The sequence below is a fragment of the Branchiostoma floridae genome, chromosome 2 (assembly GCF_000003815.2).
Source record: "Branchiostoma floridae strain S238N-H82 chromosome 2, Bfl_VNyyK, whole genome shotgun sequence".
NCBI lineage: Eukaryota > Metazoa > Chordata > Leptocardii > Amphioxiformes > Branchiostomatidae > Branchiostoma > Branchiostoma floridae.
The window spans coordinates 27,117,281-27,136,162 of NC_049980.1; the positions used below are offsets into that span (position 1 = coordinate 27,117,281).

General features: G+C 38.7%; 1 protein-coding gene across 1 annotated transcript; it reads left to right on the forward strand.

Moving 5' to 3' along the window:
• Positions 1 to 135: 135 nt before the first annotated feature.
• LOC118431803 (katanin p60 ATPase-containing subunit A-like 2) lies at positions 136 to 14,784 on the forward strand. The gene is made up of 16 exons (XM_035843171.1): positions 136 to 269; positions 5,143 to 5,204; positions 5,819 to 5,985; positions 7,080 to 7,125; positions 7,595 to 7,760; positions 8,284 to 8,397; positions 8,974 to 9,063; positions 9,338 to 9,415; positions 10,741 to 10,839; positions 11,238 to 11,301; positions 11,617 to 11,735; positions 12,278 to 12,372; positions 12,858 to 12,968; positions 13,248 to 13,413; positions 13,855 to 13,957; positions 14,404 to 14,784. Exons 1-16 carry the CDS (start codon positions 216 to 218, stop codon positions 14,538 to 14,540), a joined length of 1,671 nt encoding a protein of 556 aa, XP_035699064.1. The 5' UTR covers positions 136 to 215; the 3' UTR covers positions 14,541 to 14,784.
• The last annotated feature ends 4,098 nt before the right edge of the window (positions 14,785 to 18,882 follow it).

Genomic DNA, 18,882 nt, shown 5'->3' on the forward strand with positions numbered 1-18,882 from the left:
AAACCGTAGGGATCTTTTTACGCATTTTTCAATAATAATACACAATAACCAGCCAATACACCTTGAAACAAATAATATCATGCTATTTGTATACTTTTTGATCATTTTCTCAGTCTTCAACACTTTTTGGTGAAAAATTTGAATAAGGTCAGAGGTCGTCTGCGGTCGTCAGTGGAATGCCTTGGCAGAGCGAAAATTGAAAACCCTCTGCAAAGATGACGGAACTGAGCTATCAGGCGCTGAAAACTGCCAATCAAGCCAGAGAGGCGGTACGTATATATAATAAGGAGCAAGTAACAAATATTGATGAGTAACTTATCGATGCAGTGATGTTTTCAAATCAGTAAACCGTTTGTTGTCTTCTCAAAGGGGAGGGGGGCAGGGCACCGCACTGAGAGTGAGGGTTGCCATGGTTTTGACGCCAAAGTGGAAAAGTTATATGGTGGGTTCAAAATAAGTATTCGCTGCGATTATTCATGTAGAAGCGTCTACCTGCAGATAGAGTTAATTCAACTGTGATTTATTTTCAGTACATGTAGTAAAGGTTGGTTTTCTTCACTTGAAAAACAGTTGCCGCTATTAAATCTTTGTTGCATAAACGTTTACCGGTTGTAAAATTAACGTTATGGCCACAAGTTTCCTAATTACCTTCAGCCTGTTTGTGTGTGTGTGTGTCGGTAGATCAACTCAAGGATAACTCAAGAAGTCGGTGTATCTTACTCTGTCTTAGTGGTGTTTGATGTGTTGGTATGCAGTTTGAAAAGAATGCATTACATTCTGGGTCCCCAGGCGGCTTTCCTAGGTGCTGCAGCAGACTTTCTGGTTTTGATATCTTACTGTCAACTCAGTGACTAGAAATTTAACTTCGTGAGATAGCATTGCGTAATCGGCAGCACGTTGGGCTCAGGCCCATCAAAGAGGTCCCAAGTTCGAACTCTAACGGTGTCACCGATTTTGTGCCCATGGGAAAGGCACTTTGCACAACTTTCTCCACTTCACTTCAAAATGAGTACCTAGCTTAGGCTACCCTTGGATAAGACGTTAAATAAAGACTGTGCCATAAAGATTAACATAATGATCATAGGCACTAAAGGAAGAAAGCAAGAAAAACTTTTTTGCAACAAAGCTGTATGCTTTTGCAAATGTCTTGGTCACATTATCACAAAAAATTGCACTGACATGATTTGCTTTGAGGTTGCAGCTGTTGTTGCTTTGCTTTATTCATGTCATGTATGTTATATGCAACGTTTTGTCTTATTCTACTGTCATTATGGTATCAATTTTATTAATGTAGAAGAGACACATCTCTTCTACTTTGATAAGATTGATTATCAATGCAGTAGTAACTTAAGCTGTATTCACTGCATTTGCTCATTTGCCGTGAAAACAGGTTACTCTGGCCCAGAGTATAATAACAAAGTCGTGATGGTTTTTATTGTTGTATTTTGAAAGCTTTTAGCTTTGAGTAGGAGGATTTAGGAGGTAAAAGCAGGAGAGCTGCAATGATGACATACAGATGTAGACTAAATACACATTGCTGTATTTATACTTTCAAACACTGTATCAAGAATGTATGACAGACAAATGTGGGCCATGTAGTTTCTATCATACATGTGTACACTACTGTGTCAGGAATTCTCCCATATTGTGTGGCTGAAAAGCCTGCTAAGTGATGTCATGCCCCATGTGTAAGATGAAATGTTGTTTATTGGTTACCTAGCTTTTCATCTGGTATCCGTCCTATCAGGCTTTTAGCCAGGCATGCATCAAGGTGTCTTTTGGTCGCACTTTTCTTAAAATAACAAGAAATTAGACGCACTACATGCCCTTACACTGGGGAGCAGATCCGTTGACAAGCAGGAAATTCTGATTAACCAGGGATGCCACTACTGTAGGTCATTTTTGCCCCTCTGGATACCTTAAAACACACCATTTTAACTTAAAATTCTGTTAAACTCTGCACCATGGAAGGTAGATGCCCCCAGACCACCCCTACAATAGTTGCACCTATATCACTTACCACGAAGAAATTTGGACCCCTTATAATAAAATCCCAGCTAAAAGTGAGCATCCTATTGTAGCTTTATTTCACTCCCCTATTTGCTTGCCTACTGAATAGTCTGGCATCCGTTAATTGAGAGATAATTTCATTTGAATATTTGTGTAAAACATATGTCAGAGATCTGATTTGCTCTCGGTTACATTTTCTGGACCGGAGTATAACTATAATCGCATGCTAGCAAGGTCAACCAGGCATTCGGAAGTTATAACCCAGTTACACTGATTTTGATATTCCACACCAGAAATCTTGCTCGATTAGAGTTTATTTATTTATTAATCAAATTATTATTATATAATGATATTTATTATGCAAATCTAGCTTCTCACATTAACTCTTGAGTATCCACCTTGAGTACCAGTCAGTAGGTAGTAGGTAGTAGATACCCTGTTGGGTATGTGACTGTTCCATGGTTCTAGTGTGGGACTGCAAGTTCACATTCACAGCTGCAGGAAACAGTTCAGTATTTGTATAAGCATACATGTAGTTGTACAGGCCCGTTTTGTTTTGAATTTCTAAAAAATGAATTCTTCATAAATGAGGGCATTCGTGATGAATTGCTATTGAACGTGGCCCGGGTGGTCTTCTTGTTTTTGACCTGTTTAAAAATAAAAGTGAAATGTGTATTCAATGTGTTTTTGTACAGGGCTTTTAGTTATCTTTCTGAAACTGATATACACAATTGTGAAAGTTGTCATAAATCTTACATCTTTCATTAATTGTTAAAGAATTCAATTGGTCTGGCTTTAGATTGTAGGCATGTCATATTTGTTGGAGGCCTGGGTTACATACAGTGTGTACAGGTGGATATTTTTTTTCATCTCTATGCAAGTCAGGAGCTTTTTACTGCATTTGCACATTTCTATACACAGATTAGCTCAAACTCGATGACTTGTAGTAGTACTAATGTTTAACTTAAGTTAGTTGTTGCAGTTTTTCCTTTCCTTGTTTTGTACATTTTATATATATATGCTCTGTCATTCTAGCAGCTTACCTGATAACCTGGCTTGTGGCTGTAGTCAAACCTACCTAAATTTACCACCTCTACATGTATATATAAAATGTAGTTTTGCAAGTTCTCAGAAAACAATATATTACTTTTACTGCAAGCCTCCAATTTTCCCCTGAAATTTTGCAGGTTGCAAGGAGGTACAGATGTTGAGTCCTGATTACTCAACATATATCAATGTTACTGCATAGTTTTGGTATACCTAGTGTACCCTAACCAATGGGTAACCCTACACTGCATCTAAATACTGCCCGTGTAACATTAGAAGGTAGTGGCTGGTTCAGAAGGGCTGCTGCTATTGTGTCCATTCTCTGCCTGAGGCACAAAGCACCTCCTGGTTATTGTTTGGTCCAGTTAAGCTGAATGTTTGATGAAGTATTTACGGTTGACTCGAACAAAAAATGTTCCAGAGCTCTTGCTTCCTTACAGTAATTGTTATGTTGATGTCATTGGTGCCAACATCTTTATTGAAAGATGAGTTATTTTGGCTATGAGACAGCATTGACTTGCTATATTAATAGTGTCATATATAGCTAGCTAATGACTGACATTGACTTGTTGATATCCAACATTGGATCAAATTGACAAATGCATTCAATGTTAGAGTGAAGTAAACATAAACTATAATAAAGTCAATTTTTACATTTATGAGCTATCATGATAAATTGCACATAGTGTTGTATACATTCAGTTTTTGTGGATCTGCAATTATTGTACCTTGGTGCTTGAGTATGTTGACAGAGTGACTGTATAGGCAAAGCTAATACACAAAACAAAACTATCATTGTCAAAGTCAGCTGTTAAGTTCTCAAAATCCATAGCAAAGAAAACTGTTACAGCTTTGCTTGAAGGCTGTACCATCCAGGCCTATCCATGATATAATCCATACATTCCAGAAATTAAGGGCGATAGCATGTTAATTTTTCTTCATATTGATTATTCATATAGGGAAGATGACATTGTATTTGATAGATTTATATGGTGGCAAAGCTGCACATTTTACATGGAGTGACCTGAGCCAATAATGTAAATAGTTCCGTCTCAGTTTCTGCTAGATGTTTACATAAAACAAGAAGTGGTCATTTTTCGAGGTCAGCTATTGTTACCTTTATTTACCTTTCTGCATTTTCAGTATAATTTCTATGCCTTTTACTTTAGCCGATTCGACACACATTTGCCGCAGCGTCCCCTTAGCTACGACGTGTGCGTTGTGAAGGGCCCTACAGCTGGGAGGTGTTCGGTTGCTACGGAGTTCCGAGTGTTTGTCACAATTAGGTTAACTCTTGCAACAACCTTTGTCTAGGGGAGGCCGCTTTAATCACGGGGGACAAACATTCCGTGATCCGAGAGGGCGGACCTTTTGTTTGCTAATAAGCAGCAAGAACGATAACACCAGGTCCACTAGCTACAAGGCATGGAGCACCGAAGGACCTTTTGCAGAGCAAATTAGATTTCTATGTTTAAGGCTGCAGAAACTAGTGAAAGTGGGTTTCACAATGCCAAGCATGTTAGCTGCCTATAGACTAAAGCAGCTGAAAGAACAGGTGTGATGATTAATCTAATTACATTTAGCCGTAAGCCTGTACATGTAGTAACTGTTGTGAAGGTGGCTGCAGCATAGTTCTGGTGTGGTACATAGAATTCAATATGGATGTATTTTTTTTACATGTTTTAATAGTATGAAATGTTATTATTAATTTTACTGTGCTTTCACTTTTTGTTTTATCTAGCAATAGTTGCATTCGTACATGGTTTTTGTACAAGTAAATAATTACAAAGCTTCAGGGATTTTGTAAGTTCTTCTAACATGCTTGGGAAGGATTACAGGATATTGATTGTTGTACATGAAGTAGTTACAGTTTTGCAGCTGGCACAGGTTGGTATCAGAAACATAACTTCAAATTTCCCCTTCACTAACCTGCATATACAGGTGGTATTACATGTACAAGCAAGGGATTCCTTTAAATTCAGCTCTACTTTTACTATTAGTGTTAGTTCTAACAAGATATTACTAGTATACCCCTATTATATTATACCGACTGGATATTATAACTCGGGTTTGATGTCGTTTCAGGATGAGCAGAGAGTGGAATCCAGAAGAAGAAACCTGCTTCTGCTCATATTACATTATTTAAAGTAGTGAAGAGGTAAGTGATAATATTACATGATGACATCTTTTAGATCCGATAATAGATAATTTCTATTCAACCGTCTTCCTGTTGTGTTATATTGGCTAATGCTACAAGTCAGTCGGGACAGGGATGCAAATCTTTTTTGTAATTGCATGCTGTAGACAAGCCATGTTTGAATTATTGATTACACTAAATACATGCCATCCATCATATACTTATCAATACTTTTCATTTATGCTAGATCAAATTGTTGCTCTTTTGTAACAGTTAACAATCAGTTTTAAGATTTTGCTTGTTTAGAATGTTTGCTTTGATTCTAGGTAATGTTATCTCATGCATGCGTTTGTTGCACCTACCATTATGGGAGGACTTACTCTCATATCAAAGATATACAAAGTGGCCATCTGTGTACGGTGCCAAATTTTCGTCTTCGTGGTAAGAAATGCATGTTTTTAGTCAAAAGATAAGTATCATATACTTGATTGCAATTCTGTTAACTAAAATACTGGTACATTGATATTCAGTAGTTTGAACCTGAACCTAAAGTTTTGTGCAGTATCATACTATTTACTACACCAAACAGTACCTGACATTATGATGCTAATCATTTTTCCCCAGGTATCTAGAATCAGTCAAGTCGCTTGAACATGAAACTAACCTAAGTCTGAGGAAGTTTGAGGTATGTGACAACATCGACCTGGAGACTATACTACAGGAGTACGAGTCTTACTTCTACATCAAGTTCCAGAAGTATCCAAAGATCACCAAGAAACTAGCTTCCAGTGGTGGGTAATATTTTGGATATATGATTTCTGATTGTCATCCTGTATTGGGATTTGCAGGGTACATTATACAAGTCATTTATATCATACCTGTGACGCGAAGACGTTCGATACGGGTGTTCCGGACCGGGTGATAACTTCCGTATCAGACCGGCTCCATTTGAATAAATCAAACTGTTTCGAGCGGGACAGTGCGGCGCCATCGAAAGTTTGAAAACCTGATTCGGACGTTGGAACATTACTGTTGCAACACTTTTTGTTCAAGGGCACCAGATTTGTTCAACTTCTGGTGCATTTCGCATCGAAACGGGTTTTCTCAGGTGGGTATGACATAATTCGGCCGGAGGGTGATCCGACCCGCGGGAGGGATGGGACCGAGGGTGATGTGGAATACACCGTGTTGTATTCTATATGTAATTACCTAGAAAGGGTTGTATAAACATCCATCATTTGCAGAACCTAGCTATAAGGAGACAGAAGTCAATAACATTACAAGTACAGTGATGTCGCCATGGTGCCAGTGGCAAACAAACCTGCTTATCATATGTTTTTCATCCAGTCTTTTGCTAAGATGACACTTTGTAACAAATTTTTAATTATCAACTTTTGCATACGTGTGCATGAAACTTTTTCAAGTTCTTTACAAATTTGGATTGTTAATCCATGTAATTAAATGACACAAAAACAAGTTTTACAGGGCATTCAATTTGGTTTGTTTAGGATTATATTGTCTGTGTCAGTAACACGTTCAAAAATAATAAATGTAAAATGAAACCTTTTGAAGTAATCCCCATGTTCTCCAGTCTTTTGTTATTTGGAAAACATTACAGGCTTTGGAACACGTCCCTTACAGGGCCCACAAACATAACCCCAAAAAGTTGTCAATTTTGAAGGTGGTTTTGTATTCATAATGGCCTGTCATGGTCAAAATAAGGACGATTTGTAAATGTGTTTCCATTGTATTATTACTGCACTACAGAATTGTCTCAACCACAAATTCCCCCTTACTTCTCCTGATTAGAAATATAGTTCCAGCATGAATGTCCAGTATGAATCTAGAAAAACAAAGTTAACATGAAATTTCTTTATTTTTGCAGCTGATAGTGCAAATTCCAGAGTAGGTAGAGGAGGCAAATTAAGGAGGTAAGTTTTGTACTGTAGTTTTTAAAGATTCTCTTCTTCTTGGTAAAGGTTTTTTGAATGAATAATTAGAATTATTGTGCCTCTCATCTGTTATGTTTGAAGATAACTTAACTTTCAAAACAGAAACTGATTCTTCACTCCATGTTTAAAGTCAGTAGATAAATAAAATAATTGTCATGGATGATGTAATTTTCAAAACTGTAGTTTCTGTCATAGACTACTGTAGGAGAACTTTGGGCTGTTCAATTAAGACTTTTCATAACCCACTTCCCGTTATTACAGGGTGCTGAAAGTGATGATAAATCTATCAATTGAAAATGGGTTAGAGGAAATCTTTATTGGACAGCCTTTGTATGTTGCTAACAATGTAGATGATAGAAAACATAGAATGATTTTGCCAAATGTGGTTGAGGGTGGTAGCTAGACTAACGGTGGTGGTGTATCCTTCTTTCACCCCTTCCCCCAATAGATCAGGCAGCACTGTGTCCCTTCCCAGAATACCTCTGGACAGGGAGAGTGCAGAGGACAGTGGGAAGAAAGAGACGGCCTCGCCCAAAAGGAGCAAGCCCAGCTCCGGCACCAGGAAACCCCCAGCTGCAGCGAACAAGAAGGGCGGCGCCAAAGACTCCAAACAGGTCTGCTTGAATGAAGCATTTTCACTCGATTTTTATATCATTAGGAAATAGGCAGGTGCTGACCACTATGTTGAAGTCCTTATTTGCATTTCAATGAGTCATTATATTTCAAAATGTACATACCATTTTTATGTTTTAACTTTTAATGTGTTCTGGTGTCCTTGTCTTTGAGCAGTAGATATATAATAGTTTAGAGACTGTCAAAAATAACACATTCTAGAAAAAGAAGATATCTAAAATAGTTGTCAAAGCAGACAAGGTTATATATAGTGAGACCTTTTCACAGATCCCATTACCTGCTTGAAGATCAGGCCATAATGTTAAGATGGGGGCCAACAACATCATTGTCATGACAATGTAGACCAGACTGTTCCCATGCGTCACATAAGCGTTGCCCTGGTAATGATGTTGTTTGCCTACAGCATTACCCATAGTGCCTCTTTCTCCAAGCAGTCAATGAGAAAAGATCACTGGGTATCATTAAGTTCACAAGTTGACCAGTGTTCCATTGGAATTGCCTTGGCAGGATGCTACAGTAGGAGACTCCACAGATCTGGGGCTGACAGTGTCTGCTGCTCCGACATCAAATGGTACAATAGGGTCAGACAAGGAGAAACCACACCATGAACATGGCAGGGTGGGTACTTGTTGCAGTCTCTCCTGATGTATGCCTTCATCAACATACAGTGCATGCATCAACAGTTATAATACCCAAGTCCAACATGTCTACTCTGTATCACATGGCAGGGCATACAAAATGGAAGAAGTCTAATTGATGGACGTCTGAGGAAGATTTTTTATTCCATTTTTAAAGATAAGAGTAAAGGAAATATGTTTAATTTGATTTCATGGACATTGTGTAGTTAAGTTTGTAGTTTGAGAACAGAGAAGAATGGTGTAGGAGAATCCAGCAGGCTTCTCAAGCAGGCATCTGTATGATGTCCTTGACTGGCTGACTGACTGACATAGTGTAGTGTACTACAGAGATACAGTCTGTACTTGAAAGAGAGATGGTTGAGCAATCAGTAACTAAGATTAGGGTTTCTTTCAAGTGATTTGTTATTTTCTTTTCAATCTTACCAACGTTTCAACATGAAGGAAGATAACGACATCAAATAAACCAATTTGAAATTGAACTGAAAGTGCAGAAAAAGAAGGCAGATCTAAATATTTAATGTTTGTAATGCTTACCATATATTATTGTTCGTTACAGAAACAAGTTATTGACATGCGGTCAATGCTTCAAGATGCCATCAAGGGGGCCTCCAGGGAGATCAACATAAACAGCTATGATTCTTCTTCAGTAAGTCTTGTGTATCAAACAGTTTCTGTAATACGATCCTGGAATTAAATATCATAGTTTCATAAGAATGGCCTGAAGCCACACAAAATTAGTGTATTGCTGTTTTTATAATTCAAAATTGGAAAAAAATTAGGCAGCAAGTCTGAGAACCAAGGAATTAAACTGTATCTGTATCTATATAGCCAGTATAACTGCCGTTCGGCGTAACAACCAGCTAAACTGGGGTGGCATTATGTGTGGTAGAAAATCTATAGCTGAACATTTTGTTTTTCAGGACCGCCTATTGAAACCACTAGGGGGCTATGTAGGGTACAATAGTGAATGGAGAGAACTTGCACAGACTATCAGTAGGGTAAGTACGGGATGTTATGCGATTAAAGATAATACACTATCCACATACATACAGAACAGACCTGTCCTTGGTGCTGAACACTATCCATGTATACAGAACAGACTGTCCTTGGTGCTGAACACTATCCATGTATACAGAACAGACTGTCCTTGGTGCTGAACACTATCCATGTATACAGAACAGACCTGTCCTTGGTGCTGAACACTATCCATGTATACAGAACAGACTGTCCTTGATGCTGAACACTATCCAAAGTAACAGAAGGGACCTGTCCTTGGTGCTGAGTACTATTCATAGTAACAGAAGGGACCTGTCATTGGTGCTGAACACTATCCATAGTAATAGAAAGGACCTGTCATTGGTGCTGAACGCTATTCATAGTAATAGAAGGGATCTGTCATTGGTGCTGAACACTATCCATAGTAACAGAAGGGACCTGTCCTTGGTGCTGAATACTATCCATGTATACAGAACAGACTGTCCTTGGTGCTGAGCACTATCCATATAAACATACTATTCATAGTAACAGAAGGGACCTGTCCTTGGTGCTGAACAGTATTCATAGTAACAGAAGGGACCTGTCCTTGGTGCTGAACACTATCCATGTATACAGAACAGACTGTTATTGGTGCTGAACACTATCCATAGTAACAGAAGGGACCTGTCATTGGTGCTGAACACTATTCACAGTAACAGAAGGAACCTGTCCTTGGTGCTGAACACTATTCATAGTAACAGAAGGGACCTGTCCTTGGTGCTGAACACTATCCATAGTAACAGAAGGGACCTGTCCTTGGTGCTGAACACTATTCATAGTAATAGAAGGGACCTGTCCTTGGTGCTGAACACTATCCATAGTAACAGAAGGGACCTGTCCTTGGTGCTGAACACTATTCATAGTAATAGAAGGGACCTGTCCTTGGTGCTGAACACTATCCATAGTAACAGAAGGGACCTGTCCTTGGTGCTGAACACTATTCATAGTAATAGAAGGGACCTGTCCTTGGTGCTGACCACTATTCATAGTAACAGAAGGGACCTGTCCTTGGCGCTGACCACTATTCATAGTAACAGAAGGGACCTGTCATTGGTGCTGAACACTATCCATAGTAATAGAAGGGACCTGTCCTTGGTGCTGAACACTATCCATACATATAGTAACAGAAGGGACCTGTCCTTGGTGCTGAACACTATCCATACATATAGAACATCCACATTCAAAATTACTTTTAAAAAAGTCTTTAAGGTATTTGTTTTAGTTTTGGATTTCAGCCAAAAGAGAGCTGTGTGATTAGTATCATAGACTTTGTCTGTAACATTTGCAGGACATTTACTTAAACAACCCTGATGTGAGATGGGATGACATCATTGGCCTGGATGCTGCTAAAAGACTGGTTAAGGAATCAGTTGTGTATCCTATCAAGGTATGGACTATCTTCTATCACACTGTAATCAGCTAACTGTTCCTAAGTTGATTTTGCTTATGTGTACATTCAAAACATCATTATTGCATGACCGAACTGATATACAGTATATTTACACATCTGCAATGTGTTAAGTATGGTTGTGTGTTTTACCTTCATAAGAAATGGAGGTATTGTTTTTATCATGTCTGTTTGTGTGCTTGTGAGTGGGGGGGGAGTCTTTTACCTGCACCACTCAATGTTTATGTTGCAAGAAGTTTACATTTGGGCAGACTGCAGATTCAGGTTTAGAAATATTTGGACAGCTCCAGAGTTTTTCTGATCTGCATTGGTAGTGTTTTGAGCCCTGATCACTTTGCTGTTCCTCTTTATGACCTCTCTGTTGTTGTTGTTTTCAGTACCCAAAATTGTTCACTGGTATCCTGTCACCTTGGAAAGGACTCTTATTGTATGGACCACCAGGTGGGCTGAAGGAATCTTCTTCAATGTTGATGACTTTTGTTTGCTTTGTGTAGAATAAAGATCATTCAATATGGTAGGAAAAACGGTAATGAATTACTTTTCATCAACCTACAGTGACTGAAGGGATAACTTTATGTCTTATCCTGTCATAGATGACACTTTCATAATACATGTAGCATTTTAACTTTGTATATATATATGTGTGGTTCTAAATACTGAGCTGTTGGCAATACTTAATTTGTTGTCTATAGTGTTTATACCACAACTGCTCAGAGCTAGCACAAAACACACTACAAAATTTTGTTTTCCTTGCAGGCACTGGTAAGACGTTGCTGGCCAAAGCTGTAGCTACAGAGTGCAATACAACGTTCTTCAACATCTCAGCCTCCAGTATTGTCAGCAAGTGGAGAGGGGACTCCGAGAAACTAGTTAGAGTAAGTGAGACAATACCTTTTTTGTATGTCACAACTTCTTCAGCTGTCAGTGATCAACTTGGCAGTATTCTCATAGTATTTTTGCCAACGTTTTGCCATGTACAATATTCTGCCAATTGAGAAAATATTCATGATGTTCACAATTTTTGTAGCATACTCCTCCCTATAGGGAACTGAAAACACAAATGCAAAATGCCAGCATTGTGCTATAGTATCGTTTTAACCACAAACTCAGAACATCATGACCAAGTCCTTTCCTCTTCAATTGTATAATCAAATCCCTGTTAACTTAAATCAATTCATAGTACTGTGATCAGTATACCAAGTGGATGACAGTGCTAGATTCTGTTTTGTCTTGGTCCAGTTAAAGTGCTATAGTGTGACAAAATCCAAGCATCCATACCAAGTATGCTTGTTTTGTACTTGATGTGATTTAGAACAATGTTCTTCTCTTATTCAGCAAATCCTAATTTGCAAAACTAAATTACACATGTTCATATACCTGTAAAAGTTTTTCATGTACCAAGTGTGATTCCCCACAGGTACTGTTTGAGCTGGCCAGGTTCCACGCACCGTCTACAATATTCCTGGATGAACTGGAGTCAGTCATGGGACAGAGGGGCTCAGGTCCTTCTGGGTAAGTTGTGTATTCAGCTTTTAGTAAACACCTTTGTGATATGTTTGGAAAGGAGTAACCTTTTGTGACAGATACATGTAGCGTTCACTTTCCAATTAGTCACTCAGCGACCACATGCGCTTCCGCAGTTAGAAACACCCTTCTTCTGTATAGCACATTTTTGTTCATTGACAATGACTGATAAACAAAATATGAAACTCTGAATGGATACAGCTCCTAGGTGTTCCACCCTGATAATTAGATGTCCATGCATAGAAATGGTCCATTGAAACAAATGATGTGCTTATGACAAATATGTCACCATGTTTGGATTAATTTGGAGCTTACCTTCAGCAAAATTTGCATACTAATGACACTGAGGACTGGCAAACAAAATCATCATCCATAACATGTAGCTGCATTAGCTTCAGAGTTATCCAGTTGCAGTCACACTGACCTATTTGTCTGTAAATGTTGTTTACCTGAAATCTTTGTTGATACTTCAGAAACGAACATGAAGGAAGCCGTAGGATGAAGACAGAGCTGCTGGTACAGATGGACGGGCTGGCCAAGTCTGATGATCTGGTCTTCCTTTTGGCTGCTTCAAACTTACCTTGGTGGGTTCTGCTCTTCTGCAGATATGTGTAATATGTTTCAAAAAGAAACACCTGACAGAAGAAAACCAAACAATTGGTAAAGGATTGCTGTGAACATTTTTTCAGTACTTACTGTTAGATCTGCCAACACAACCAATATTAGAGTTAACTTACATGTAAGTTCCACATTAAGTTTTACATATCATCTACATCAAAATGTGAATTTTCAGCAAATTTCAAAAGTACTAAATGATCACCACTTGCTTCTATGCTGAAAAAAGTTGTTTGTGTATGTTGCAGGGAGCTTGACCATGCCATGTTGAGAAGGCTGGAGAAGCGTATCCTGGTAGATCTGCCCACCAAGGAAGCCAGACGTGCCATGGTTCAGTTCCACCTGCCCAAAACTATCAACCAGGGCACAGGGGTGGAGATCACCACTGATCTGGACTACGAACATCTAGCTGACGTAAGGATAGAGTGTTTCTACTCACTTTTCATATCCATGAAGCAGGCAGGTGTTGACCACCTCGTCAGTGTCCCTATTTTTATGCTGTTTCAGCAAATATTTCTTTGGTATCCTCTGCTTTGAGCTGTTGGTATTCAATAGTGGTTATTTGAGAGTGTCAGTGTAAATATGGAAATCCACATGGCAGTGAACACAGCGATGACGTGGCATGAAGCCATGCTTTCATGGTTCCAGGACCAGGGATACTGAGTGAGTGTGTAAAGTAACAAGAAGAAGTATGATCAACCAAAATCAAGTTTTACAACTTTTCTGTGTTAGAGTTGTTTAGTCTGATAATTCACCACTATACAAACATTTCTCTTTCTATCACTTTTAACTTCACTTTGCCTCCATTGGTGTCTACGTTTATTTTCATACAATGAATCTCGTATTTTCTCCCAGCGTATGGAGGGGTACTCCGGAGCTGACATCAGGCTGGTATGTAAAGAAGCTGCCATGATGAAAGTCAGGAAAGTGTTTGATGTGCTGGAGAACCACGGACAAGGTATGCACAGAATAATCTTTGGACACTATTTCACTGGAAAAGTTATTCAGTCTCTTCTCAGCTCTGTCAAAAGTAAAACTACTTCATCCATTATAAGTGCCAATTTGTTACTTCTCTATAATTATATATGCAATTGTAATACAGTGACACCATACTGAGAATAGCATCATTTTTTAGCATCACAGTATTTCAGTGTGTACAATTTCTTAAGCTGGTACATGTACCAGTCGTAGACTTAATGTCTAAGACTAAATGTCTTTATGGGATACAACTACAATAATTCCCTTTGAGTATGCAAATGTACCCAGCCTCTCAAGTTGTGTGAATTATGAAGGCAAACTGAGAGAGACTTTAAACCTAATAAAAATAATGAGAATGATACTACTTGGACCTCTTACTATTCTTCCCTGTTAGGCAATGCTAAATCATTGGTTTTATCATTGCAGGCGACCACCTCCCAGACTTGAAGATAGACCCCATCCTTACATCAGACGTGAAACTGGCCCTGGCCCACACCAAGCCTTCCGCACGCACACTTAAAGACAAGTACGCTGCCTGGCAAAAAGAGTATGAATCTGTATGATTGGTTCTTAACCAGCATCAAAGGTTTAATGAGAATAGGAGCTGTACTAGATTCTGAGCCACATTCCACATGACAGCTATACATGGATATTTTTCATATGTCGGATGGGAATATTAAGGTGACCTTTATTGATGGCTGTACCATCTTCCAGCTGTGCATGTCACAGATTACCACAGACAATAGATAAGTTCACACTTCTGCAGATCACAAAGCTGCTTGCATAAGTCCTGTATACCTCTCCCCACTCCCCCCCCACACACACACACACAACAGTGATCAGCAAGCAATTTTGTAATCAGCAAAGCGTGAGCTTGTCTATTTACAGCAAACTCTTTTAAGGAAATGTGTTACTCAACTCTAGAACAGAATTGTTGGAAGTGCTTTTTATGTTTTGCAGTGCAAAATATTCTGACCAGATTTTTCCGTCCATGTATATAGTGTCAGATTGTCATCCTCTATAGTGTTGCTCTGTTGCATGTATGTGCGGTTTTATCAGAAAAAGATGTTGTTGCCCAGCCTGGCATCCATCCTGTTTTAGATCCGCTGATCTCTGATGGTGAATCAATTGGCATACCTACATACCAACATATACATAATGATTGTGTTGTTGTACATGCATTTATACATATGTACGTACATACATACATACATACATACATGTCTGTTTCAGCATGGTAACAGTGATGTCAAACATGCATTTGTAAGTGGGATTTCATTTACACTGCTTCTGGGAAATATTTTATACCCCAAATAATAAATATGTAAGTTCCAAAAGTTTCAATATATTAGATGGTGGGAAAGTAATTAGAGTAGAATCGGATGGATACCAGGACAGTTGCCAATACATGGGTCACAAAGTACAATGCTGCTATGTTGTTCACTAGTAACATTATTCTTATCTATATGTAGCTGTCAAAAAGGGGTTTTGTTTTCTATTTAGTATGCTATTTTCAATCATTGTTGTCAAGTTTAAGTCATGCCAAAAGTAACTACTGGTATGTATTCAGTTAGAACTATTAGCTTCGTTGAAGTTGAAGTCAGAAAATGCTTTAAAACCTTTTAGATATCTGATCAAATGCAGAAATATTAGCATGGGACCAAAAACATCATAATTATGGTCTAAATAGCATTGAGAAATGAAGCATGGGTCAATGTAATTGTGAAGAAGAGCTAAGAAGCAAGAAATGTAAATATTTGTTACATTTGTAGGTTTGCTGGATGGCGATATGTTTTTTATCATATAAAACTGGTGTCTATACAAATGTATATGTTAAGGATGCATCATTCAAAGAGTGACACATATGTTTACATGTAATCTATGTGGATAAACTTTTAAGGCCACTGCAATTTGAAAATTATTCACAAAATTTAGGAATTATTGTACAGCTTGAAATGATTTTCACAAACAATTCAAATGTACAGAAAATGGCAGCTTTTGACACTGTAAGTGCCTTCTGGAGAAGTCATCTCTCACCATCATTTCATCTCTTACAACTGTAAAATTTAGTAAGTTAACTGTTTAAGAAAGAAAACTGAAGTGGATGTACTGTCATTACTCTTCTAAGCAGGGGTTCGGCTCTGGATGGTTTTGAACTCTCTAAGCAGAGGTTTGGGTCCAGCTGATTTTGGATGTTTTTGTAGGCTTTCTATTTTGTCCAGAGCTTATTGACCTCTGCTCAGAGAGTACACTGTCATAGCATTTTTAATAGAAAAAATGTTGAATATCTTGAAAGCAAAGAAAGGAAAATGTAAAATGCATTCCTAAACCTCAATGAATCTAGACTAACTAGTGTGAATTTTGCTGCATAATTACCTTTTAGAGTGTGTCTAGTCAGACAAAAGTTGACATCACCAGCAAATGTGGGCTTTACTTAAATCTTTTACATACATGTTTTTACAGCATATTTTGACAATCTTTGTTGGTCAAAAAGTTGTTATTGTATTAAGATATGAGACCTCTGGCTGAGCCAGACCGTTTATATTGATGTGGGATTTTCACAGTTTTCATCCATTAAATAGGGCATAATTTATGTATGCTCAACACTATCACAGAGTTGTCAAGATTGTGTTTGAATTGATAATCTGACTATCTACTAATAAGTTACAATGTAACTCTCAACACAAAGAGTTTAAAAATTAGTACTTTATCAATCATATGGCTATTTCTTAATAATTGTGTCATACACCATTGGAAAGCTTTGCTGCCCTTTACAATAATGGATGGCATTCAGCACTAAGGACAGGTCTGTTCTGTAACTATGGATAGATTTCAGAACTTAGGACAGGTCTGTTCTGGATGGATGGATGGATGGATGGATAACATTCATCATCAAGGACACATCTGTTCTGCATGTATATGTATGTACATGAATATTCAGCACAAGCGGCAGTTTTCTTGTGCATAGATGGATAGAGACAAGCACCAAAAAACAGTTCTGTATGAATGGATCGTGTTCAGCATCAAGGGCAGGTCTTTGAAATCTTCCCAGACCTAGCTTTAACCCGATGTGTACTTGGTGGTTCCTCTTCCAAGACCCTTAGCCCACTCAAAAAAGGTCGACATCAACTATAATGGCTCCGTTCCGAAGGCGTCGCCAAAAAGTTCCCGATCTATTCTACCACTTATCCTACCTGTTACCTTCATTGCAATGGAATCACCCAACGACCCCTGCACTCTGCAGTGTCAACATGGTGGACAGAGGAGCAAAATAATATTTTGGTCGAGATAAACATTACGTCAAATGACACTATCAGGCGTCCAAATGGTAGGAAGGATTATTTTCTGGAATGAGGATCATTTTGAGGACAGAAATGCATCCCATCTATTTGTACCGTTGTATAGTGCTTAACGTCTCGACATGACTAGTCATGAGAAAAGGGAGTGAGTGAATGAGCTGGAACTGAGCTGAAATAATTAGTCAAAAATCATCAAACCCAACAGGCCAGCTCCTGCACAGTTTTTACACTATGGTTGATCAGAGTTTAGGCTCCGGTCTTGCCAAAGAGGATGATTTGTTTGTTCACATATCTGATTATTTAAACTGCCTTTACTTTTAATTAGCAAGCACAAAATTTTACAAGCTGTGTAAGAACAGTCTGATAGGTACGATCCACTTACTCAGGGAAAGATCCCTTTTCTTATGGATAAGTTTAGTGGTATTGTTGATGTGTTGGACCTGGAGTTTTACGCCCTATCTGGGGTGACATCCTTTTACTCTTGAAAGCTAAATAACTACTTATTTGCATCTGAGAATGTGAAGTGCCTTTCCGGAGAACACAGCAATGGGACCCTCTACTAGGTAATTGAACCAGTAGCTTTAGGTCCAACAACCCTTAACTAGGGGTGGGTACTGGTACAGAAAATTGAGGTCCAGACCTGAACCTGGACCTGATTTAGTATTTTGTGAAAACATGTGAGTGGACGATACTAAAATGGTCCATTTCACTAAAAACAAATCTGTTTTGTGAAGTATATGACTCCCATGGGCATTTCAGAATCATACAAGGCTAACTGTCTTTGTACGATAGACTGTAAAACTATATAAACTCTTATTCACTCGTCATTTTCTTTGACGAGTGAATAAGCCTCAAAACATGTGAATGCCTGATCATGATATCTGTTCATATTCTAATAGGTCCAACATCGGGTCCACCAAATTTTTCTGGCCGGTCCAACAAGAAAGAAATGGTTTTGTACCGGTACATCACCCCTACTAGTAATATAATTGCCACCTGTACTTTTCTAAATTTTTTTCTGTAGGATTGACCTCCAACACTTCAAACACCTGAAAACCGTCAAAACAAGATCCCTAATCAGTCAGGATGGCCGCAGCTGAGAACGTGGTGTGTTCACACTGTAACACACAGGTGCACAGACAGTGGTTACTGGATCATGTGAGGGAGGAACTCCAGAGTGATACCCTGTCTCAACACTGTAGCCTTTGTTCAGACATTCTGCAGACACTGACTGACCTGCTGTGCGCTGTGCACCAGTACGGACACCTGATAGCACCTGTCATAAGCATCACCTGCTCTAGGTGCTCTTTCAAGGCTGGCAATGTAGAGATGTTTGCGGAACATCTTCAGATGCAGTGCAAAACAGTCTCTGTGCTTCCTTATGACACTGATGAAGTAAAGCATGATCCACTTGAAGTTTGTACATCACACAAGTCTACTGTGCAGACTGGCTTTACACTTAACAAATGCTATCTGCCGAACAATAATAGCGAAGAATACACTTTCAAGGTGGACACTTGTGAGAAGGCAGTTGGTACAGTCTCACAAGGGGATGAGAAGATGGGTGAGTGGGATGGACAGCAGTTTCAGCAGATGATGAGCATGC